At 39.9% G+C, this 26,552-nt stretch overlaps 1 protein-coding gene across 13 annotated transcripts in view; it reads right to left on the reverse strand.

Annotated features, from left to right (window-relative positions):
* The window catches only part of LOC133661820 (neurexin-2-like), a 957,097-nt gene that overhangs the window by 379,408 nt on the left and 551,137 nt on the right, over positions 1–26,552 (reverse strand). For all 13 annotated transcript variants that reach the window (XM_062065342.1, XM_062065337.1, XM_062065335.1 and 10 more), the window contains 2 exons: positions 18,421–18,594; positions 7,821–7,940 (listed from right to left, as the gene is read on the reverse strand). In XM_062065342.1, coding sequence (XP_061921326.1) covers positions 7,821–7,940; positions 18,421–18,594 — 294 coding nt within the window. The remainder of the gene's footprint in view (positions 1–7,820; positions 7,941–18,420; positions 18,595–26,552) is intronic.

Genomic DNA, 26,552 nt, shown 5'->3' on the forward strand with positions numbered 1-26,552 from the left:
AGGTGGATAGCAGACGCGCTATCCGACGCTAGCCGCCGACCGCATCGGTGATCGGGTGAAGTCTTCGTCGCACCGTCGATCGCTGGAACGCAGGTGAGCACGGGTGTTGATGAGCAGATGAGGGCTGGCTGGCGTAGGTGGATAGCTAATGTTGTTATCATAGCTCTGTGAGGTCCCGTTGCTAAGTTAGCTTCAATGGCGTCGTTAGCAACAGCATTGTTAACCTTCGCCAGGCTGGAAAGCATTAACCGTGTATTTACAGGTCCATGGTTTAATAGTATTGTTGATTTTCTGTCTATCCTTCCAGTCAGGGGCTTATTTATTTTGTTTCTATATGCAGTTAAGCGCGATGCTATCACGTTAGCTCCATAGCTAAAGTGTTTCGCCGATGTATTGTCGTGGAGATAAAAGTCACTGTGAATGTCCATTTCGCGTTCTCGACTCTCATTTTCAAGAGGATATAGTATCCAAGGTGGTTTAAAATACAAATCCGGGATCCACAATAGAAAAAGGAGAGTGTGGAATCCAATGAGCCAGCTTGTACCTAAGTTACGGTCAGAGCGAAAAAAAGATGCGTTCTGCTCTGCACTCTAGTCCTTCACTCTCACGTTCCTCATCCACAAATCTTTCATCCTCGCTCAAATTAATGGGGTAATCGTCGCTTTCTCGGTCCGAATCACTCTCTCTGCTGGTGTAAACAATGGGGAATTGTGAGGAGCCTTTCAACCTTTGACGTCACGCTACTTCCGGTACAGGCAAGGCTTTCTTTATCAGCGACCAAAAGTTGCGAACTTTATCGTCGATGTTCTCTACTAAATCCTTTCAGCAAAAATATGGCAATATCGCGAAATTATCAAGTATGACACATAGAATGGATCTGCTATCCCCGTTTAAATAAAAACATTTAATTTCAGTAGGCCTTTAAAGCAGCATAGAGTCGCTATCTCGACAACAGAAACTTTTTTTTAGCACGCTGACAATGCACTCTGGGATGCGCTGAGGTGTTGTGATGGTTCCAGACACAAGCAAATGCAGATTGCAAGACATTTTTTCTCAGGGAGATATATTATATTATAATCATATATTTCCTAAATGGAAAAACGAACGTCATAAAAAAAACCCCACCTGCAGACACCACAACGCATCAATTGGTCTTAATCAGCTCCTTAAAGGCCTACTGAATTTTTTTTTTTTTATTTAAACGGGAATAGCAGATCCATTCTATGTGTCATACTTGATCATTTCGCGATATTGCCATATTTTTGCTGAAAGGATTTAGTAGAGAAAATCGACGATAAAGTTCGCAACTTTTGCTCGCTGATAAAAGCCTTGCCTGTACCGGAAGTAGCGTGACGTCACAGGAGCTAGGATTCCTCAAAATTCCCCGTTGTTTACAATGGAGCGAGAGAGATTCGGACCGAGAAAGTGATGATTACCCCATTAATTTGAGGGAGGATGAAAGATTCGTTGATGAGGAACGTTACAGTGAATGACTTGAGAGGCAGCGATGGACGTATCTTTTTTCGCTCTGACCGTAACTTAAGTACAAGCTGGCTCATTGGATTCCACACTCTCCTTTTTCTATTGTAGATCACAGATTTGTATTTTAAACCACCTCGGATACTATATCCTCTTGAAAATGAGAGTCGAGAACGCGAAATGGACATTCAGTGCCTTTTATCTCCACGACAATACATCGGCGAAATGCTTTAGCTACGAGCTAACGTGATAGCATCTTGCTTTAACTGCATATAGAAACAAAATAAATAAACCCCTGACTGGAAGTATAGATAGAACATCAACAATACTATTAAACCGCGGACATCTAAATACACGGTTAATGCTTTCCAGCCTGGCGAAGGTTAACAATGCTGTGCTAACAACGCCATTGAAGCTAACTTAGCAATCGGACTGCACAGAGCTATGCTAAAAACATTAGCTCTCCACCTACGCCAGCCAGCCCTCATTTGCTCATCAACACCCGTGCTCACCTGCGTTCCAGCGATCGGCAGAAGGACGAAGGACTTCACCCGATGCGTTTGGCGGCCCGGAGACGTAGGAAGTCAAGGTGAAGTCGGCGGCTAGCGCGGCTAGCGCGGCTAGCGCGGCTAGCGCGGCTAGCGCGGCTAGCGCGGCTAGCGCTCCAACAAAGTCCTCCTGGTTGTGTTGCTGTAGTCCGCTGCTAATACACTGATCCCACCTACAACTGTCTTCTTTGCAGCCTTCATTGTTCATTAAAAAAATTGCAAAAGATGTCCAGAATACTGTGGAATTATGAAATGAAAACAGAGCTTTTTGTATAGGATTCTACGGGGTACCATAACTTCCGTTACTCGGACTTCGTCACGCGCATACGTCATCATACCGCGATGTTTCAGCCGGATATTTCCCGGGAATTTTAAAATGTCACTTTATAAGTACCGTATTGGCATGTGTTGCAATGTTAAGATTTCATCATTGATATATAAACTATCAGACTGCGTGGTCAGTAGTAGTGGCTTTCAGTAGGCCTTTAAGTCATCCAGCAGCCATACAATTTTAAAATGATATTGCTAATTCGATGATACAGTATGTCTTATATTGTGTTGGTTTTGTCTGTGGTGGTCATGGTGCATTTTGGCATCGTTCTGCAGGTTTTTGAGTAGTTCATTTTGAGCACAGGAGGTGAACAAACCTACTAGTATTTGCTGGGATGTTACGAAAGGGGTAGGAATAAATAAGCTTAGCTTCTTCGTACTCCCTTTCAGACATGTTTAACTGTGCACTGTAAATACTTTTGATGTAACTTTGTTAGCATGTTTGAAATAAACTACTACTACTATTACTGCTACTACTACATTTTTATTTCTGCGAGTCCAAATATGTTGACGCACACACATGACGGCGCTGCACTGTGATCGCCTCCTTTCTCACAGCCAATTCTGAGCTCTTGCAAGTTTGCACACACATTCCAGACATGTTAAATAAAGATGCAAAACAGCTCCCACAGACAGTTTTAGCCTTGATAAATCACACTGTGTGTGTTAAATAAATATGTTTGCATTTTCTCCTCCCGGTATTGTGGGCGTTCTGATAATCAGCATATATTCTGCATATACATGAAGAGAGATACGCTAAATGGATTGCGCTCCTTATTTTGCTCATTTAATAGATGCAGTCCCTTAGCGCATGAGCCTAGTAGATCAGTTTTGTGTGCGCTACCAAGTTTTCAATACACGCAAACCTTTTAATAGATCACGCCCTAAGTCTTCAAATTTTGACTAAAGGGTAGCAAATATGACAACATAAAGCTTGTTAGTTTCTCTTTCTGCATGAGAAAAGTGTTCATTTTTGTTTTGTACTGAATTATGTAAAATTTTCAGCGAATAATTTATTACCAATCATCTAAAAATGCAATAGTTTTGCCATAAGATAATGTCCAAAGTCACATAGCAGTGTAGTTTGTAGTTTCCTGCTATGGAAATTATTGGCACCGGTATTTGACCATATAAAAATTACTGGTCTAAAGCAAACTATCAAGCACTAGCAGTGTGCTTGCAAAGGTCAGAACAAAGATGCACTGAGAGGCTTTGCAATATTAATAAATACAATACTCCCACGGAAATCTACATTAGTGCATAAGTAACACAAGTACGTACAATGGTACAGTGGTTAGCTGGGTTAGAGGTTAGATTGGGTCAAACTAGTAGGTTTAAGTTTTATTATAATTGTCAATATACCAAAATTATACATACAGTGAACCAAATTTACTTTCTCATACTCGGCACATTTAGTGCGACAACCACAGCGCAAGAACAAGGCAACAGTAATATAACAGTATGTGCATTGTAATTAATATAAATAAATAAAACTACATTGGTTTTTCAACCTCCTGTGGTATTTTGAGGCAGCATTAGCGGCAGAGCAGCATTAAGTGTTCTGATGTTTTTAAGAAACAAACTGTTCCAAAATCCGGCAGTTCTGGTTCAGATGCTCTGCAGCCTCTTGCGACAGGAAAAAATGGTCAGTAATATACTGTCAGTTTTAAATCAAGTATACTGAAAAATACGACTTTAACATCAATTATATGAAATTTTGTCAGCGGGCATGACATAAAGAAGTATAGGTCAGGAGTGTGATAATACGTCGGGTCTGGACATTTTATGATCACGGTTCGGTTCATTTTGAGTAGAGTGAGGGCCCTAGATGAAAAACATGAGCGTGCTTAGCTTTTATGTAAACATATTTAATTAACTTTAAAATACATCATAAAAACAGCAAACTGCTAGCAGGTAATTGTACAGTAAATATATCCTGATGAAGTAGACACGTTACTACACATACTTACTTAATTACATACCCTTACTTTTAATGTGTACCGCGTGGGTGTTTGGTACGGTACAGTGATGTACAACACAAAGTGTTTGGTCGCGATAAATCAGATTATGATGACATGTATTGTTACACTTCTAGTCTGTTTATGTAACTTTTTTATTTGTCAGTCCATAAAGATACAAGACACCCAATTTGTATGGCTGACAGCACAACGCAACAGCAGCTGGCTTTACTGTACACAAGCACACACGGCAGATGCAAACGGCTTAAAAAAAAGAGAAAAATGCGGGCTTGCGCGCACACACACACACACACACACACACACACACACACACACACACACACACACACACACACACACACACACACACACACGCACACGCACACTGCCTTTCCCTAAGGGCCCAGTGCCTCTCTGTCCTCGCTCTCCCACTCACATGAGAACGTGAGAGAGAGACAAAGCTAAGAAACAACACCCCATCTCCGTCTGAGTCGCTTCCAGATGAGTAAGGCACAACACCAAGTGGCCCACTTATGAGCTACACAGAGACAAATAGACCAGTCAATCACTGCAGGCTGTGACTGAATAACAAATGTTATCTGGTGTGTGCGTGTGTGTGCAAAAGCAAGATGCACAACATCATTTTTATACCTAATTTGTTATTCCCAAAAAATATGTTCGCATGAAATATGATAGCAAATACATTTTTTGTGTTGAAAAAGACAAACGAAAAGAGGCAGTTTTTACAGAAAGGACACACCAAATACAAAATATGATCCATGAATGAGGGAAACAATATGGTCACTTCGTTTAAAAAGCAGCCCCCCTGTATCTTCCTGTCTATTAGAAGCACAAAATAGGTAACTAATATGAAACAAGCAGCTCTTTTAGTCTTATGTATTTAGCGGCCACTTCTTTGCAGCCATATTCCACTGGCTAACCTTCAGGATAAAAAGACTTCAATTTAAAGGCGACCTATTGGGCAAAACCAACTTTTCATACCTAATAAATACACCTGTCTTTGCGTATTTGCTATCTGCATAAGTCTAGAAAATGTGAAACCAAAACATGTAGGCATGGTGGGAATATTTATAAAACAATCTTGCCTTTCTTCATACTTCCTCCAAATGAGCCATTTAGAATGTGCCCCTGAAGTCTTTCCCATTGGTGGCATCAGCATATATCTCCATATATGGTAAAGTTTTACCTTATGTGTTTTGCGCTAGTCCGACTGTTATTTATTAATTCATGACTACCTACTGGTGAATACAAATGTGTAAAGTATGACAAAGCCTAATACACAAAATAAGTAAAATAGTTTACAAAGAAGTAAGTCCACCGTTCCTTAACTTTATAAATATATGGTCCCCATATCAATTTAGGTGCAACTGGACATTCTAAAGAGTAAAATACATAAATGCTTTATTTTAGATAACAACATTTGAACATTTAAATCTAGAAACTCTAATTAGCAACACAATCGCAATCTCAATGCAACTCATGGCTGCTTTGCCTCCATCGGGCTCCGTTAATCACAATAAATACCACAACACATCGACATACATCAGCACAAATTCCAATTGTGTTGCACGTCACATGAACCATCGCTTTGAAGAATGTCACAAAACAAACCCAACTCTAGGTCCATAAATCATCATCTCTGGTGTCACAATTCTGCTGGAGCGGAGGGAAACAAAACAACTGCAGGAAATTGCACTTATGCATTTGTCTGGCATAGCATACTTATCAAAGAAAACTCTTCTTTGCATGTGGGGCTGGTACTGTGTGACTAGGGCCAATGCTCCAAAGTACTTTTAAGTTGATTGAATGCTAACTTTTCATCCTAACAAGATGTTTTGTAGAATTGCTTCCAACTTTGTGGGCACAATGTGGGGAAGGCCCTTGTCAAGATTTGTTACTGGGGCAATGAGATGTTCTGTGATTTATTATGGCAGCCCTGCTTTCATGCTTCTGTTTCAGGGGTGTGCAAGCTCTAATATTTATTAAGTCATAAAGCAAAACATACCAGCTGTATTTGCCCACAGTAAGACAAATAATATGATTTGAGGGAGAAAGTTTGACTGCAAATAAAGTGTTTCTTGTAAAAGACCAGTCAGAAAAAAATGGCAGACTCAAGAAATGAAGAACTACAAAATACTGCTAACATGGCACCACTTTACCCCGCCTTTGTATGCGGAGACAAAAGATGATGCAGAACCATCACATTTGTACAGGTGCACATTAGGTAAAGTCCTACCTTAGTCTTCCAGAAACGTCCCAGAGAAATGGCCAGCTGAGACACAATCTTTCATGTGTCAGCTGACGCCAAGGAGAAAAGGCCGATCATTTAGCAAGTAAGCAAGAAGAAAGGGTCGGTTATAAAGGGAACAAGACTGCGGACTAACCCCGGCCACGTTGCGGGTCAAGTGGATGAAAAAAGAATTGTGAGAGATACAAGTTGGCAGAAATGATGAGAAAACACTCCGTTCAGAAGATGTGACCATTCCATGGGGAATGAATGTATATGCTGTAACAGGATGTAAAACAATTCATGCACACCCTTCTCTTATAATACAATTTTATACTGACATGAGCAATATATTTACCAGCCACTTCATTTAGTACACCTGCACAATCAAATGAAGAACTGTCAAAGTTAATTGTTGTTGGTTGCATTGGTGCAGAATTGCATTGCATCAAACTGCAAGCGTTCTTTTTAAATTTAACATTTCAATACGTTTGACATACGATAGCATTATTGCATTTTTAAAGTAATTTGCAGCTCTTGTTTTTGATCTGTGAAGGTGCGACCGCTGAATGTACAGTGTCCTTGGGGAAGACAGACATGTGCAGACAGAAAGGATTTAAACCAGCAGCAACACAACCTATATGCTTTTGCTATAGTTTATGACTTTGATCAAATCGAATAAGGGTCATTGATTTGAACGTTTGAAAGGATTGATATTTGTTTGCAAAGGATATTTCAAGCTTCTTCCTTTGATGTCCTTAGTTCTCAATTTCTGATCACGCTGCTGGATACCATTTTTTAAATCTGACACACACACACAAACACCTTTCTACAGATCTGTCCACACAGGAAACAACTGGGCTCTAGCCGTGACACTGCATTGTCTTCAGCATAAGACTGTTCGGTCTCTGAAAAGACACTCAGTGATAAGTTTCTCTCCTAGGTGAACCTGTCCATGAGGGACGAAAGCCCCACGCTAATGAGCCCATTACACTCACACTGCATCATGTGTAGCAATAACAACAAGATACTCTAAAGTAGTAGAGAAGTTGGAGTTGGGAGCGATGCAACCTCCCTTGACTGTCCTCCCAAAACAAGCAAACAAGTCTATTAGCCTGCTAGTCGGTTTTTACTTCTCTGAATCAAGCAAGAAAACAATGTAGAATGCTAACAGAGGGCTACCTTCAAGGTTATCTGCGGATGTTTTATAGGAACACAGACTCACACCAATCATGCCGACAAAACTTTGGGACTTACGGTCATTGCAAAATGAGCCTCCGTAGGACGTCATGGTGCAGTCACAGGTAAAGCCCTCCCATTGTTGGAGACACACCCCTTGATGGTAGCAGGAGTCCTCCGTACAGGTGGTACTGGGTCCTAAAATACACAAATTTGCACAAAATGACTAATAATTAATCCCAGCCTGCTGGAAGCTCATTTATAATGGTTGATGCTCACAAAAATGCACAAAAAGTGGTTATATGTGCTTAAGCAAACTTCAAACAATGGTATTCATAGAAATAGTTTATGTGGAACAGAGTGTGCATATTCCTACGTACGAGAAGGACCAGCGGTAGGAAATGCATGGATGGATGGCCTCTTCCATCTATGCATCCTGCAATTTGAGATGGTGGCGCGCACGGTTGCTGCGGCTTTGAGCTCTCCTTTTCAGTGCTTTTTGTTAATGTTTTTGTTAGTACTGTTTGTCTACAGCCGACAAGCTCTCGTAGGCATTGGACTGCGGACGGAACAAACGATAAACAAGGACTTTATACACTCGCACAACATACTGCAGGACATAGCCCGCAGACGGGGCTCACCGTGGATTGTCATACCTGCAGGCAGGAGGAGACGTCGGCGCAGGGAGAGAAAACAAAAGTGAGGCTGCCGAGCAGGCGTTCTCGTGCAGCTTAGAAAGCGGCCACACAAACCACCGCTTCCCAGCATTTTCCTCTCAAATGTCAGATCCACCGTGAACAAAATGGACGAGCTGAAACTGTGGACCGCAGGTAACAGACTCATCCAGGACTGTTGTGTTACGGTGATAACCAAGTCTTGGCTCCACTCATCTATACCAGACACAGCTATTGAGCCAACAGGGCGCGCAGTACACACGCAAGACAGACACAGCGCTTCCGGGAAAAGTAGAGGAGGGGGCGTGTGCATATACGTAAATAACAGCTGGTGCACTAACACCACCATCATTGACAGCCACTGCTCTCCAGATCTAGAGTCTGTGACTGTCAAGTGCAGACCCCTATACAGTACATTCCAAGGGAGTTCACTGTTATCATGGTAACTGCTGTGTACATACCACCTGACGCAAATGCTAGTTCAGCCCTTACTCACTTGTATGACGCAATTAGCTTTCAGCTAAACTCTTTCTCTCTGGCACTCATCGAGGGTGGACGCTCCCCTTTCCTCTCCTCCTTGCTTCTTTGTTTTGTCTTAACTTTCTTGTTGCCTCTTTTTGCACTGCTCTCCAAATCTAAACATTGGAACTATTTAACTGGCCTCAACGAAATTGACAAGATCTTGGGTTTGGGGGAACCTGCTGTCGTGACAAAGCGGTTGTTGCTGGACACACGACGGACTCTTGGGAGAAGAAGGAGTGCAGCGTGCCTGGCGACCCTTTTCTGTCAAGGACGTGAAGATATCCACAGGACATCTGTTGATTGGAGTAAGCGTTGCCCTGGTTTGTCGACAAATTGGAGGTTGCTGGCAGTCTTCAAAGTACCCCAAAGCTGCCACAAAGGATTGGAGGATGCGGGAAGAACTGTGGACACTCTTGTGATTTTGGATCACATCGGACTGTCTGCCCCGCAGTTTTGAGGACCAGTCGTAGACAATTTAGAGTGAAAAGCAAATTTTATTTTCACTCGCATACAAAACATTCTAACTTGGATTGTTTCCCTGGCTTCGAGACTCTCCCGAAGGACAGTGCAGCGAAGACACAACAAACTCCCTTCTTGTCTCTCATGGACACACACCTGTTGTTGTTGACTTTGGACTGACTGGCAAGAACACCAAGGCCGTGGAAGCAGAGACACACTACGGGCTTACACACACACTTGCAACCACAAAAATATATGCCACACACACATACCCCACCCCCAATTCAACGCCCTCAAAGCAAATCCCATAGGGGTGATGAATGGATGGTCAGCGCCTGAGAGCTGCGGCCTACCATCATGACCTCACCCTTCCCTCTGTTGTTAGATATCAAGATGTACGTTGTAATATGTATATGTGCTTTGCTATGGAGATTTTTTCCCACTCCAGGCTAGGCTCCCTTAGGAGCCCAGTCTAGATTGTATTTTTTTTACAAATCCTTCCCCAGCGTTTTACCTTTTTCCCATCTTTTATGGGGCGCCTTGTGGCGACCCATCAGCGTTCCTCTTCTGTAACCCTGTACACTGTTTGTTTGTCTAATCTTGAACGGGTTTGTGCTGAGAACAAAGTTATGTTGTACTTGTGCAATGACAATAAAGACCTACCTACCTACCTAAACAAGCATCCAGAGGGAGTACATGTGATCGCGGGGGATTTCAACCATGCTGAGCTTAAAGTAGTACTGCCCAAATTCCATCAGCACGTAAAATGTGCCACCAGAAGTGTAAACACCCTGGATAAAGTCTATTTTAACATAAAGCAGGGCTATAGGGCTATACAACTACCACACCTTACCTTCTCAGATCACATGTCCCTGCTCATGACACCAGCATACACCCCCCTCAGGAAAAAAGCTACCCCCACAACAAGGACTGTTTAATTGTGGCCAGATGGAGCTACGGAGCAGTTACAAGACTGCTTTGAAAGCACCGACTTGGACATCTTTGCTCACCAGGACCTGGAAATGTACTCCTCATCTGTTTTAGGCTACATCAAACACTGTGTAGACACAGTCACAGTGGACAGGTTTATCCGGGTGTACCCTAACCAGAAACCCTGGATGACCAGAGAGGTCAAAATCCTGTTGAAGGAGAGAAATAGTGCTTTCAGAAATGGAGACGAGGCACTCTACAAGGCGTCAATAATCCGTTTGGACAAAGGCATTAGGAGGGCTAAAGCGATATACAAGCAGAAGATTGAGGGTCACTTCAGCAGTAATAACACAAGGCAGATGTGGCAAGGGGTCCAACACATCACCAACTACAAAACCAGCAACCGCGCCGCAGCCAGCGGGGACGCTTCATCAGCTGAGGAGTTAAACCACTTCTCCGCTCGTTTTGAGGTGGAGACACCGGAGGTCTCACCACAGCCACCAGTGCACAGCAGCGACATCCTCACGGTGCAGGTGCAGGAGGTCAGGCGCACACTGCGAGCTGTAAACCCAAGGAAAGCGGCGGGACCAGATGGCGTGACAGGAAGGGTTCTGAAGGACTGTGCGGACCAACTGGCGAATGTCTTTACTAAGATATTCAACCAGTCCCTATCACAGGGCATGATTCCACCTTGCCTAAAGTAGCTCTTACACCAACCGTCATGAAGTGCTTTGAGAAACTGGTCCGAAGCCATATCACCGCTTTTATACCACCTACACTCGACCCTCACCAGTTTGCATATAGAGCAAACCGATCTACAGAGGATGCCATAGCAACAGTACTCCATTCCACACTTACACATCTGGAAAAGCCAAGGAGCTATGTCAGGCTGCTCTTCATTGACTTCAGTAGTGCCTTTAACACCATTCTGTCGAGCAGACTGATTCTCAAGCTGCCGGAGTTAGGACTGTCTCAACAGATCTGTTACTGGATTAAGGACTTTCTAACGAACCGCCCTCAGAGAGTGAAGGTCGGACACCATCTTTCCTCAACCCTCAGCATCTGCACCGGTGCCCCACAGGGCTGTGTTTTGAGCCCCTTGCTTTTCAGTCTTTACACCCATGACTGTATTCCCATCCATCCCAGCAAATCCATCATCAAATTTGCGGATGATACTACAGTGGTGGGGCTCATCACAGAAGGGGACGAGACTGCCTATAGAGAAGAGGTGAAGGCACTGTCAGACAACTATGCAAAAAACAACCTCATTCTCAATCCCACAAAGACCAAGGAGCTGATTGTTGATTTCAGGAACAAAATCACTGAGCCCATCCAGCCCATCTACATCATGGGAGAGGAGGTGGAAAGGGTCTCAGAGTGCAAGTTCCTGGGCGTGAACATCTCAAGCAACATGACCTGGAAAAGCAACACCACTGCACTCCAGAAAAAAGGTCAGCAAAGACTATATTTTCTGATAAGGCTGAAGAAAATAGATCTGGCTGATAACCTGCTCCTGTCCTTCTATCGCTGCTCCGTTGAGTCAATACTGACCTATGGCATCTCTGTGTGGTTTTCTAGCTGCACGGTGGCAGAGAGAAAGAGATTACAGGGCGTCATAAACGCGGCCCAGAGGATCACTGCATGTCCTCTTACATCTCTAGAGGACCCGTATAAGAGACACTGCAACAAGAGAGCAAACAGCATCCTCAAGGACTCATCCCACCCAGGTCACCACTGTCTTGAACTCTTGCCCTCAGGGAGGCGCTATAAAACCATCAAAGCAAGGACAAATAGACTGAAAAACTGTTTCTATCCTAGAGCTGTTATTGCCCTAAACTCTGCACTTACCTGAACACTCACCACTTTATTACTTGCTCTCTGATAGAGATCTGCTGTGCAATATGTTTTTAACATTTTATTATGTTTTTAAATTTTAAATTGTTTTATTATTGTTGTTGTCTTAAGACTATTTTATGTAGGTTTGTTTTAAAAGCACTGAGCTGGATTGCTGTCCAATTTCGTTGTTTCCATACAATGACAATAAAGGTATTCTGATTCTGATTCTGATGCATATAGCTCACAGCAAGTTTATCACCCCCAAATAAAGCTCATACTCATATGAAGGAACAACAATAAATTGCACCACACATATTTTACAATGTACAAGCAAATGGTCGCGGCTATATTATACAGTATATGTGTTTGTTTAAGCCTAAATATACAGTAAACGTATAATTATTTTAAAATATGCATGCAGTGATAATGTGGGTAAAATTATTTTATTGTTGATTTGGCTACATTTTAATTGAATGGCAACGCTCTATATACATTAAAGTGTTTGTGATGTGCGTCCTTTACTTTGTGGGGCCACACACTGATAATAAAGTATTTAAAAAAATATGTCTTGCAGCAAAATATTTGGTTTGGACCCTACGTCCTAAGCTGCCCACTAGTTCTCAGCCAAAGTACGGTCCGTGTGGATGAGCGAGAATCCATCCAGGGAGCCGAAGTGTCCAATACATGCTCATTTAGCCAGGGCACCGTAAAGCTCGTCAATCAACGCTGGCTCCGTCTCTTCCTCCGCATCTCCTCTGGTCTCTCCACCCAGTGTGGCAGATAGCCAGCACAGCCATGTCCAAACAAATCGTGTTGTGAATCGTCACATATTTTATCAATTAAGGTAAACTTTAGGATATTATAACAGTTACACTGTGTATAAGCAGACATTTATCATTTATTGTATCGTTTATTGTATTTAATGTATTATTATTTGTATTTTTTTTATTTATTATTGCGACTAATTAAATATCTTATATGGTACACATACGAGGTAAACAACTAAAAAAAAGGTAGTGCCAATACTATTTAAACCTACTATGCGTGCTATTTACACACAAGAGTTGTTAATAGTGCTAATATTGACTTGTTTCATGCAACAGAATCAGGGCTTTGGCATGACTTGACAAAATAAATAAATATAAATACATTTACATTATTTGGACAAATACTTGTCAAACAGAAGGTTAAGACATGAAAATATTCTTAATCTCAACAATTCTTACGGCAGAGCTGACATTATATATTTAGTGCCTAATCTACTAAAGGTTTCCATGTATTAAAAAAACATTACAAACTTGATGGCGCACACAAAGCTGATCTACTAAGGTCATGAGCAGAGGATTGTGTCTCTAAAGTGAGTGCAAACCATTTAGCGTGTCTGTCTTCATGTATATGCTGAATATATGCTGACCATCAGAATGCCCACAGTAATGGAAGGCGAAGATGCAAATATAATATTTAGCACACCTAGTGTGATCTATTAAGACTAAAACTGTTCTGCGGACACTATTTTGCATCTTTATTTAGCACGTTTAAAACGCTACGTGCAAATTGGCAAAGTTAAACACAAATGGCTGTGAGAACGGTGGGGATCACCCTGCAAGCTGTTCAGAGAATTCTTCATCCTGTGTGTGTCAACATATTTGGACCGTCAGAAATAAAAAAATAATAATGTATTTATATTTGTATGTTTGGCTTAGAAGATACTTCTGCAGCAGTGTTAACTCTGCTCCCTATGTTGAGCATTCATTTACAGTGATCTCATTTAAAATGTTTCATTTCAAAAGAGCTATTAAAATACAATTAAAATACAATTGATCATGTCACAGCAAATGAAAACTAAATTTTACCCTAAAGACTTATTTATAAGAAACCACTGATGGGAAGGACATTTCTAATTAAACTTAAAATATAAATAAACATAAGAATGTATGTATATACAGTGCTAAGAAATTATTTAAAAAATATGGCTTTGTAACCAATGTGGTGGATTTTATGAACCATATTTAAAATTATATTGTGATTAATTCAAGGTTGTATACGCGACACATGGCACATTTCCTATGTTCCTATGCTGTTCATTTCCAAGTGCTGAAGGCTGACTGGAGGCATTTAATGTTAACACGACACCATAGTTATTTTTCTGTGGACTCACTCGGGTACAATCTTGCAAATCATACAAACTTCTGAGCCAACATTAAAAAGCTTTCCAAAAACAAAGTTAGTTCACGGATTGAATATCGGTTCTAAAAATAGATTTGAGGCATGCTTATTGTGCTATTCATTAAAATCTCAGATAAACACACACACTTGGAGTGAAACATACTACAGTATCGGACAACAGATGTCTTCTTTTGCCGTTAAGAAACAACTCAATTGAAGGCACAGCAAAAAATACAGAAAATTAAATCATTTGAAATAAAAGAAACAAATGAGAGCTGCAATGTCTTCATGCGTTTGTGACTTAAATGATTTTCTAATGTTTGCAGTTTGTTTCTGTTGGACCAGGCTAATTAATCAATGCATTATTCCCTCAAGGGCAGCTAATTAAGCATTGTGTCATATTTAACAGTGGAAAGTTAGGAAGCTTCTTTTGACTATTGATCAGATGCTTGAAAACTTCCATCAATATTCCATTCATCTTTCAAATGTTCATTAAAAATGTGCACAAACAAACACAATGTCTGCTCTAATGATAGTTAGTCCCTTGATATATTGCGCTTCAAACATCTCGGCTTCACTACATTGAAGATTTCTTATAAATCTTCTGTTTTTTCTTTGTTTTTTTTTGCATATTCTACATGTTTTCAGCCTAAATTAATTGCTATCTCTGTATTATTTGTATTACAGAGCAGTATTGGTCTTTATTTTCTATTAATACACTGTTAATTTTGACATTATCTTTACCGCAACAATCTCATGTTGCTAATTTTTTGGCAAAACAACTTTTCAATGGACCTCATTTTCAACTCAGAAGACAACAGCGAAACATAGCATCGAACATTCCATGCGGCACTTTAGGCTAACTGAGACTGCGATCAGCTATTAGCAGCTGTCCAGCAAAGTGGAGATGGACTCTTTTGATTCAAGATGCACTTCATCTTCAACATCTATAACATAGCTTCGGCGCGAGCGAAATGGAATGACAATATATTGCTAACAAGACAGAATGCTAACAAGTAACAACAAAGCCAATGATCGAAGCCGCAACTGTTGCAAAACAACTTACGACCGACATTTCAGCACATAGAAGCCCAGTTATAACTTAAATGAATTACCCAGGATGTGACAAAGCATTTCCACAAATTGGCCACATTTAAGTGGCCGGGTGATGGCCATCGCAATGACGCCTCCTGGCTACCAGTAAATAACAGTAGATCATACTATATTAGGTTAAACGAGTGTCAAGGTGACTTTATTGGTGTTATTTCATGTTGACAGGGCTCTAATGTAAAACAAAAAAACAAACAAAAAAAAAGATTGATGAGATAAAAAACCGTTTATGCTCCAATTCTAAAAATATTAAATGTATTAATTAAGGCTGTCAAAGTTAATAATAACGCATTAACTATCAGGTCCTTTAACGGCGCTATTTTTCTTAAGGAGCGATTAACGCGTCGTGATTCCTTTTTGACCCTCGGTCCATTCTGTAGAATGGGTAATGACTTTCAATTACTGTTTAGCCACACGCTCGAAAATAGTGAGTAGAAATGTACAACAAAAGGGGGCATTATGGAAATCTCATATCCAAAGCCAAGACGAGTCGTTTTCTTGACAAGACAGGACCATTGCATCTGCCGTGTGACGACATAATTGGAGCAAACACCTGCTGGCCAGCTTTGTGGCTTGTAGGGAGGAGGAGCGTCCGTGTTTACGTTACAAATGAGTGCATTGAAAACATAACATGTATAATATAACACTAACTGCTTAAGTAAAATGTAATAAAAGCTCAGCAGAAAAAAAGACGGTAGACAGGAAGTCTAAAGTCACTTTTAAATTGGAGACAAAACATGTCAAGACACTTCTTCTCGGCTTCACAATAACAGCGCTACGCGTAACATCCAGTCTTACTACCAAAACAATGAACAATTGTCTTAGATTAGGATCATGCTTTGTCAAAGATGTTTTATAATGTAATCTGTGATATTTCTACCTAAATAAATGTTTTCTATTTCAGATTGAAATAAAGTGTAATATTATTTTATAACCTGTTCTGATTGATAGTCCGCAATTACAACATGTTTAGCAGGCTGAATATTACATTTTATTAATAAATACAGAAGGTTAAAACACCGTCATGAAGAAATATTAATATCATTAACTTGTACAACATGTAATATACAGAATATCAAAAGCATTTATTAAGGTATAAATATCACAGATTACAATACCAAACACATTTGACAATCAAACCATGATCGTAATGGTGTTATTAATACGTGAAAATCATTGTGGAAGTGTAGCTCCTCCTCTAAATGCAAGTGCTCCTACAGCAGGAATGCAAATTCTGTATTGTGATAAAATACCAAATCTGGCAAGACACCAATGCACTGCAGGTACTTAATTTTTTTTTCTCATTAAAAGCGTGTTATGAACTTTTTTGTTTTCAGCTGTTTAAAAAAAGCATGTTTAAAAACATTTCACTAAAGCTAACTAATTGTCTAGTCATGGTCATAAAATACTTGAAAATGATCTGTCGGGTACACTTATTGATGATGAAAATTATATTTATCTGCGATTATGGCGATAAATTTTGACTATGAACAAACTGTGAATAATCAAGATTAAGTATTTAAATATTTTGACAGCCCCGGTACTAATAATATTCCTGCTTTGCGGAAATGTGTTTATAATGGCCATGTTCGATACCAATTAACTGCAATAAAAGAGGGACAACTGCATAACCATTTTATAATTAATCAAAAATTAAGATCATACAATCACTAATATCTTATCAAGTACTAATACATTAATTAATTCAGGAATCAATGAGATCACACACTGTAGTTTAGCATTCTGCTACCTCATTGTAAATTGTGAACACCAATACGCTTGTACACTTTCTCAAACTAACACTTATAAGCAAAGTACACTGAGTTCTTCACTTAATTTGTTCCATCATTTTAGTTCATATATTGATACACTAAACATTTTTAGTGCTGGTCGTTAATCTCGGTTTAGATCTAGACGCACAATCCTGCAAACGGTCCCGCTCTGCAACAAAATAAGGTCAATACAGGACAAAGTTGTTAGCAAACAGTCGTAAAGTAGGAGATATACAACACAACTAAAATGGAGACAAGGAGCTTCAACTCTTGCCTTCATCAAGACACCGTGCGCCCAGAGTTGGACAGGCAAATACCTCTGAGGTGAACACACAGAGGCCTGAAACTCAAAAAGAGACAGCAAAAATGTGTTTGATTTCTCGAGTCAGGGCGTGAAGTCCTGCGTCAATCCAGGAGCTGCTTGCCAAAGGACTGTTTGCAGCGAGCTAGTGGAAGCAGAGCCGCTCAGCTCCCTGGCACATTCAATCATTCGCTAATATTAGCATTCAGCAGAACTTGGGTGCTGGTGGGAGTAAGTGTGATGGCTTAATGCTGTTTTAAACTGTGTTTGAAGTCAAATAAATGCGGTGTATAACTGTAGGCAGGTAATAAGTCTGGCTGGCAGAAGTAGCCATTTTCCAGGAGGGGTTTTGGTGGAGGTGGCGTGAGGAGAAAAAAAAATGCTGGATCAGTGCCTCATTGAGTCAGCCAGCATGGCCCTCAGGGAAATCAAGTCTGTGCTCTTCAACGCTCAGTGCGCCATTGAGATGTGGCGGAGGGGTAAAGGGGAGAATGTGTGGGAGGACGGAAAGAACCGAGGGGGCTTGTTTTGCCAAAATCCAGTGATATATCTGGGATTAACTGGGCCAACTCTGGGTTGGAGACTGCGGCGAAAAAGTAAATGTGAGGTAAACACACAGGAAATGCAAGATTAATGAGGCAAACGGCAAAGAAGGCGGGGGCATGGCTGAGATTAGCTACAGAGAGATTCTTCGCTCATGCAGGTTTAATGGTGCAATAGAGGGGATTTACACATGACGGGGGCTTAGACTGCAAAGGCTGGCTAGCGGCTGTGAGAGTGTGGCCGTGGCCACTGGTGTGTATCAGCGAATAACAGCCACACAAGTGTACCGTGGCACCAGGGTACCATATAACTTCTTTCGATAAGGCGGGGATGGTGGTGTCTAGTTTATGATTTAGAAGACTCACCGTCGCATCCTCGATCCACCTGGCCCACCCTGTGGAGGGCATCTGCAATCAGGTCAGGGAGTCTCCCGTTCAGGTCCACAGAAGCCAGACAGCCCTGGTACCCGTCTCGGGACGCAATCAGCTTGGGCAAATTACTGTACATGTTTTTTATCACACCACCGATGTACAGCTCTCCTGCAAAACACATTAATACAATAATAAAGACGGGAACATAATGCAACAATGCATCTTTTAACTTTATTATTTGGAGTACCTGAGAAAGTTAAAAAAAAAAAACATAAGTAATTTGTAGAATACACCAGCAACAGAACCAATGTTATAAAGAGCAAAATACTTGCATTACTAGTGCTGATCATCCATTGTAAACAACATTAAAGCAAGTGTAAGATGCATGCCTTAAGTAGCAACATTTTAAAGGCCTTGCAAAGATATATAAAGCTGCTGGATGCTGACCACTCATGATACTTTGAATACATGACAGCTCGTGTCATAATGTTGAATTAACAAAAACTACATTCTTACAGCCACAGTTGGTGTTTTATGACCTAGCACTATTTGAAACGCTGGCGGTTATTTGCTTTTGTAGACTACAACTATAAGAGACTCTGATCTACTATGATGCAAACACTACGCGCTAAACAGCGAGTGCAAACGATAAAATTCTGTGAACTATTAGTAGGTGTGTTGTCTACTGAGACTGCATGTACAATTGATTATAAGTGCAAACTTGGTGCAAACTGCCTTATTTAAATGAGGGTACTAGCAGCTGTCAGCATAGAGACACGCATTTCCCTCCTTATATATAAAATTAACTTACTTACTTACTCCACGTCCATGTTATCATATGCTCTAACAGCCCAACCTGTGCTGTTTCATTATATTATGGAATATGCTGCACACAACTTTTTTTTGATACTGTAAAAGTGTAATCTAGACAAAAAAAAATATTCTTAGCTATTTTTAGCCCCCGAAGGTGGGCTCTGGGAGGCAACGATGTTGTCGTGCGTCAACTGTAATAATCCAGAAATGCATGCAAGAATGCATGAAAATCCCTTTGCAATATTTTTTTTTTCATAGGAGATATATTATCAATATTAAAGAAAATAATATATATGCGGTTTGGGATAAATATATAAAGCCAAAAACTAAATCGTTTAAATGGGGTCATAATATGTTTTTTTTTTTTTTTACAATTAAAACACTTCATTGTGTCTACATAATATGTAATGGGGATTCTTTGGTCAAAATAGATTATGTTTTACAGACCATTTTTAAGCTGATTTCTGACTGTCTCTTCAGGATGCGCCGTTTTGTGGGACGTCTTATGTACATGCCTTCACTTTGACTGTGTCTTCTCCAGGTCAGCCATGTTGTAGTTTTTATCGCTTCCATATGGAGTCTACTGACAGATATAATTTAGAACTATACACTACTTTGTATTAAAAATGGCAACAGCGGAAGATGCTTGTGTATGTACAAGTCAGTGTGCCCCACAACAAGAGGATAGCGAAAAAGAAGGAACTTATTGACTACAATAAACTTGACCATATATGGAGGTATCAGCTGACGTCACCATTGGGAAAAACGTCACAAATGAGGCACATTTTAAACGTCTCGTTTGGAGGAAATATGAAAGAAGACAAGATGGTTTTATCAATATTTCTGCCATGACTCCATGGTTTGATTTAAAATTTCCGAGAGGTAAGAAAAGTTGGTTTCGCATAATAGGTCCCCTTTAAATTATCCCACAGCTATAAAATTATAACATGATATTGCTGAATAGACAATATGTGTATTATTTTCTATTCATGATATTCCAAATATATTAACAGACACACGTAGGACAGATAGTTCTTTGTCCGTTGTATGTCTTTGCAGCACGACCACCTTCTTTCTCACAGCCATTGATGCGTAACTGTGTCAGTTTGCACGCACATTTTAAACGTGCCAAAGAAAGATGCAAAACAGCGGCCGCAAAACATTTTCAGGCTTGATAAATCAAATTGGGACCGCAAAATGGTTATATTTGCATTTTCTTCACCCTGTATTGTGGGCTTTCTGATAATAAGCATATATTCAGCGTATCCATGAAGACAGAACCACTAAAAGGATTATGCTCGCTATTTTGCTAAATTAGGAGACGCAAACCTATGCTCATAAATTTAGTAGATTAGCTTTGCGTGTGCTTTTAAATTGGTACGTGTTTTAATACACTGAAACTTTAGTAGATCAGGCCTTCTGTAGTTATTGGAGTATATGATTAATGTATTGAGAAAAATATATTTTTCCTTTGTTGTATGTTCCATATACTCTGATTCTATAGTGTATATGTAGTGATTAATGCAAAATCTGAGGAAGGTATTAGTGATTGTTTGGCACTAAATGGAGTCACCACGAGACACAAGAACAAGTCATGGAAAGCGTCTCCCGGGAGATATCAATGTGACAGAATGCTTGTCATGGTAGAGGTGCTGAAAACATGATCCATTGGTTCCCCGATCCAGAGAGAAACATTTTACGCTTGATGTGAGGTGATTGTAGCACATCCCACTACATCATTGGGTATGACATTTGATGCTTTGAAAAATGTATACTGTGCACCTCTTGGGAGGACAAGGGAAACTCGAAGAGCATTTCCTGAGCAAAATTGTTAAATTTTGCTCTACAGTATTCCCAAATAAGTCACTTTAACATAAATGTGGTATGTCTGAGAAATGTCTTCAGTTGTGGCCTTCAGGAGCGTGTCCAAAATGCTAACTTAAAGTACACAGCAAACGTTCACTTGCTGCCTGTAAGACGCAATGAGCCAAGAGGTCAATTGTACGTGGATTTTGTGTAATGGAATAAGTCAATGATGTCTACCGACTTCATTCAAGAATTAATGAGGGCCTGACACTTCATGTTTCCCCCACCGGGGGGGCTCCCTAGGCCTCACAATCAATGTAATGAATTCATTAGCTGTCTGACTGAGTGATGCACTGAACTCAGCAGCTGATGGGAGAGCGATTTAGCAAATATGAAATTATCTATATGGAGTTCATCTGCAAAGAGCAAACAGCGCACTTTGTTTGAGACTCTGCCTTGTCAACTGCACTGCTGGCGTTGGTTGAAGAAGGATGGGGATGCTCAGGTGAGGTGTTTTTTTCATTCATTTTGTAAAGGCTTTCTTTGCTGGTAATATGCATTAAGCATATTCTGTTCACGGTGTACTAGACATTCAATTAGACTTAATCTATAATAATGTCATGACCTTATGGTTTCTTCATTTGTGTTGTTTGATGCATACTAATCTCACATTATCTTGAATCAAATGTGACAATTGCATACATTTAAGAAGGAGAGGGACAAGCGGTATACAATGGATGGAGGAATGAATGCGGAGAAACACACTGGATTTAATTGACTTGTCATTATTAAATACATTTTTAATTTGTCTTTATTTTACTATAAATAACATGTCAAATACTTTTTTTCCATCACATCATACAGCTGCTGTATGTCGGCCCAAAATTATATATATTTTATTTATTTATTTATTTAACGGTGCAGTGGTTTAAGAGAATACATTTTACAAATAAATGACAATATTTGCCACAATTAGCAGTTAACGTTTGTCAAAATTGTTGTACTTTCTGAATGAATTGATTGGCATTCATGGTTGTTAATCCCAGCTGCCTCGTATGCGTGCCTTGAAATGAAAGGATTTAAAAACAGATGCTATGGTTTCAGTGAGTGAAACCATATGCTTTTCCATGGTGCCTGTGGATCGTTCGAACGTGACCCCCCTCTGAGTCGCCACCTTACGGTGACATACAGCAGCTTCAAGCTATCTATCCATTGTTACACATTCTCCATTATCATTTCTCCCCATTTTAAAATGGTCACATGCTGAACAAAGAAAGTGAACATACGATCAATAACCACGGATACATGATGAAAAGGTAGGATTAAATTAATTCTGCTTCATCCAAATGCTTTTTGGTCATGATTCATAGTGTACATGGGTACATTTAACATTTGAACCGACATAATACCAATTCCTGGTACTTGATAATCAATGCTGGTACTTTACGGTAGCAATTTTCAGTACTTACGTGTATAATAAAGTGGTAATAAATGTTACTTTGTTGATTTTTAGTTTTAACATTTAACCCCAAACTGATAACTGTGCAGTCAAGTTCTATCTTGTTTTCTTACACTTCTGAGTCTAATTTACAAGTATGCATTCATTTCAGTTTGCCCTGTATGTTGTCGTAGTCAGAAGGTAGTCTTTGCCATTAGGTTGTTGAGCCTTACAAAGTGCTTATACTGTAGGTATTGTACTTATTGCACACCAGCTGTTTGATTGTAACGTGCATCTTAGTTGCAGTTTTAATTACTACATTTGGAGGTGTTGAAATCCTTATGTAAAATTTCTAATAATCAGTAGAATTAATATGGCATATCCAATGTAAATTTGCATTGGAAAAAAACTGGAGCCTTCATTTTTAGCACTTTCTACCAGGCTTTATTGGTATGGATAATTGCAACATTATATAGGCAGTCTGCTATGAATACGCCAGTTTGCCTGCCAAGTGCTTGACCAAGTGTCATGGATGCAACCAGAGGGGAGGTAATGTGCAACAAAAATATCAAAATATGGTACTGTTTGATTGTATGAGCCGACTACTTCGGTCAGTACCTGTAAAAGTACTGAATTTGGAACCCATCTCTACACCATTTCCATTGACTCTAAGAGGTTAGTTTTATTGGCTGTTTTTTTTTCTTTTCTGACAAAGCAATACTTTGATTTATTTTGCAGATTGTAAATTATAGTAGTAGTAAGGTATTTGATGTCAACTGTAATCAATCACTTTTGCTTTTGAATAATCTAATCTATGTATGATGTTCTATCATGACTTTCATCGCTGGTTGTTGGTCAAGTCTGAACTTTTTCTTCTCCGGGGAGTTTCCTATGCGTTACAGTGATGACTAACCACTTTCCCGGGTTGTCCTGGTTTAACTTTCCTGGCCGAGCCGTGATGATGAATGCTTGTGCAGCAGAAGTGCATCGGCGAGCGATTCGACATAGACCAGCAATTATAGCCGCGCAGACATCGCCAGAGACTGAACACCTCCGCATTGCCATGGTTACCGTAATGACCTCTCAGGGGCCGGCGGAGTCTAAAATGATGCGATATGGAGCTTAAATGGGCCCCTGACAGCACAGTGCTGAGAACACATTTGCACGAGTCAATCAAGAGTTTTCAGATGCATTTTTCTGCAGAACTTTTTATTGGCAACTTCAAGAGGGAAGCCAATTTTATTGATCTAAATGGTGTCTCTAAGGTTGTATATTTCAATAGAAAATGTGTTGTTTTCCACTGCCATATATTAAAGCCTTCCACTTATTTTCTTTATTAGGACTGGAGTTTCCAAAGAGTGGCCATAGAATATTCTATCGATAAAATGGATGATTTAAGCTACATTGGAAATACAAACCGTTTGACATATTAATTGAACAAGATATCACACTAACAATATTGACTATTCAAATATGTTAACATATTATCTGTACATACTATGGAGTGGTTTCAGCGTGTTTAATTCTTATTAAAGGGGACCTATAAACTTTGTCCGTTGTGTAAGTTTTCCTAGATTGCAAATGAAACGACGCTGCACCCTCTCCAAAAGTATCACAGTGTATCTGTTGAAAATGTACACTGTTTATATATCTTGAAGTTGACACCGGTATTTTTTTTTTCCAGGGACAGTCGAGAATAAACTTAATTAACATTAGACTCACTCAGTCACAACATTAGGTACACCTGCACACTGTCAAATCGTGTAACACCAGTATCCAACATTATAACATGTATAAGTCAGAAAAAAAAAAAACAATTGTTCAGTAAAATAAAATAAAAAGTTAATATTGTTAAAATTACCCCCACATTCTTAAATGTTCTGTATGAAAAGATTGGGCACCCCTGTGTTTGGGCAATTTAGTGTAAATTCACAACATCATCTCACTATAATTTAGGAGGGAAAGCAAAGCTAAGCTTTTTCCAGTTCAGAATAGGTTAGGATAGTCAATTTTCTACTAATTACAATGCATTGCTTTTAGTATTAAATGCAATTAAACTTGTGAAATTGCTACAATGGGAGTCAAGGCAGGCTAGTCAATTAACTGGGACAGTCTAGACCTGACCTTTGTACAGCATTCCTGGCCTGTACTTGGCTCTTAAGTGAATTGATGTTATTGCGGGCTGTTTTCCCACCTCCGTACACATGCCCAGATAGCATCGGGATTGAAGTTCAATAATGAAAATTAGTTGTGAATGCACAAATGGCTACTTTAATCTCTGTTATACCCTTTGCCAATTCACAAGCAAACACAACATTACTATTGAATGTCCTCATTTGACATACAGCTGTAATGTGCCTTTCACACCGTGTCACATTAGCACAGGAGAAGATGTGTGCGAGTTGGGGATTTCGGCTGGAACTCTGTATGTAAGACCTGGTTCCATCTTTGCAATTCACCACAACAAATCCAAAATAAACACACATTTTCTTTGCAGGTCAAGCTGCTGTAAAGACACAAAGCAATGCTATAACGCCCCCACAAAAAAAGGGTCCATTCTGCATTAAATACTCTTTTTGCATTCCGCAGGGCATGCGTAACTAATATGTATTACGTTTTTAACATGTGCACTTTACCGCCCAGAATAGAGAGTGGAAATTGTTTCCTTACAGATATCAATTACAGTGTTGTTATATTTCATGAGCAGGAAGCACATTAGCCTTGCTCGCCTCTGGACAGTGGGGATTCTTGCAGCTATTGCTTAGAAACGATGCATCTCTGACAGCAGTGATTGAATGCATCTTAAAGCCTGAGGCCATAAAAAGGGAAAATCGGCTTCATATTTCGTATGCTATGTATTCACCGGTTATATTAATTAAAACCTAAAATACAATTATTAATATTCACCCAGCAACTCTCCCCAAGGCTACACCCCTGCAGCTTTATTCACCCCTGTGCTTTAAATAATGCTCACTGGAAATGAATTGTCAGTGAAGGCGAATACAATTGTGTAGAGTAGCATATACAGAGATTTTTGTAATGGTGCAAAAAGGAAGAAAACAAGGCACATACTAGGCATTCTCGCCACTAAAAAGCTCACTTTAGACATGTTTATAAATGGTTCCTTGAGATATAGTTTTGGGTCAATACAGATCAATCTAGAGCCCAACATTAAATTAATTGCAGCAGTAGTATATTGGTACATTTTGGTCCAAATAGTCTTCTGGAGTTCAATGGGTTTTCTTCACCCAAAAATAGAAGAATATCTATCCATCCATTTTCTACCGTTTGTCCCTCTCGGGATCAGAGCTGTCATACAGCTCTGAGACGTATTTGTTATATGGTGTTCAAACGATCTCCAACCACAGGAGTACAGTTTCAAAACAGTCTGTCCATACACAAACACATTCACCTGCTGTCATGCACAGTAAAATGAGTTTGCGCTCGTTATTTGTCTTCCTCTTTCTCATTCTTTTGACACTTAGTGGAGGGCATTAAATAGGCAACCCCTCTCTTTTCTGATTGGTCACTTTAAACCCTTACTATTTCCTGGTTAATGCCAATATGAGGGAACTGTTACTGTGAAACTGTGTTTGCACAAGCAGAGGTCGCACACATGAGTGTGGACAAGAGGCCGAAACGCATAGAAAAGTATTTGTTTTTAAAGTATAAACTTTCTGTGGATGCAGCCTCGATCTACCTGAAATTATCCTAAATATACAGTATGTAGCCTTCACAAAATTTGGGAAATCTGCTAAGCATTATCTTTTTTATTGGAATGTGTCATCATCTTTATCCTTCATGACTATTTTGGAATTGTTTATTGTTTTCCTTAGTTTAGTTTATTTCCTCTGCAATGCTCTTTTTTTTTTATTCAACTTCCTCTTTTTTTTTAATTCAACTTCCTGTCTGGGCATGTCTAGAGGTGTCTTTACAGCTGTTTTAAGCGCTGGTCTCTTCACCTGCTCCTGATTAGCACCAAGGAGGCTCACCAGTTTATGATTAGTAATCAGGAGCTTTCTTATGCCCGGCGTCGTCAGATAAATGACGCCGATTTACTGTATGTGTG

Source organism: Entelurus aequoreus, linkage group LG12, assembly GCF_033978785.1.
Source record: "Entelurus aequoreus isolate RoL-2023_Sb linkage group LG12, RoL_Eaeq_v1.1, whole genome shotgun sequence".
Lineage (NCBI taxonomy): Eukaryota > Metazoa > Chordata > Actinopteri > Syngnathiformes > Syngnathidae > Entelurus > Entelurus aequoreus.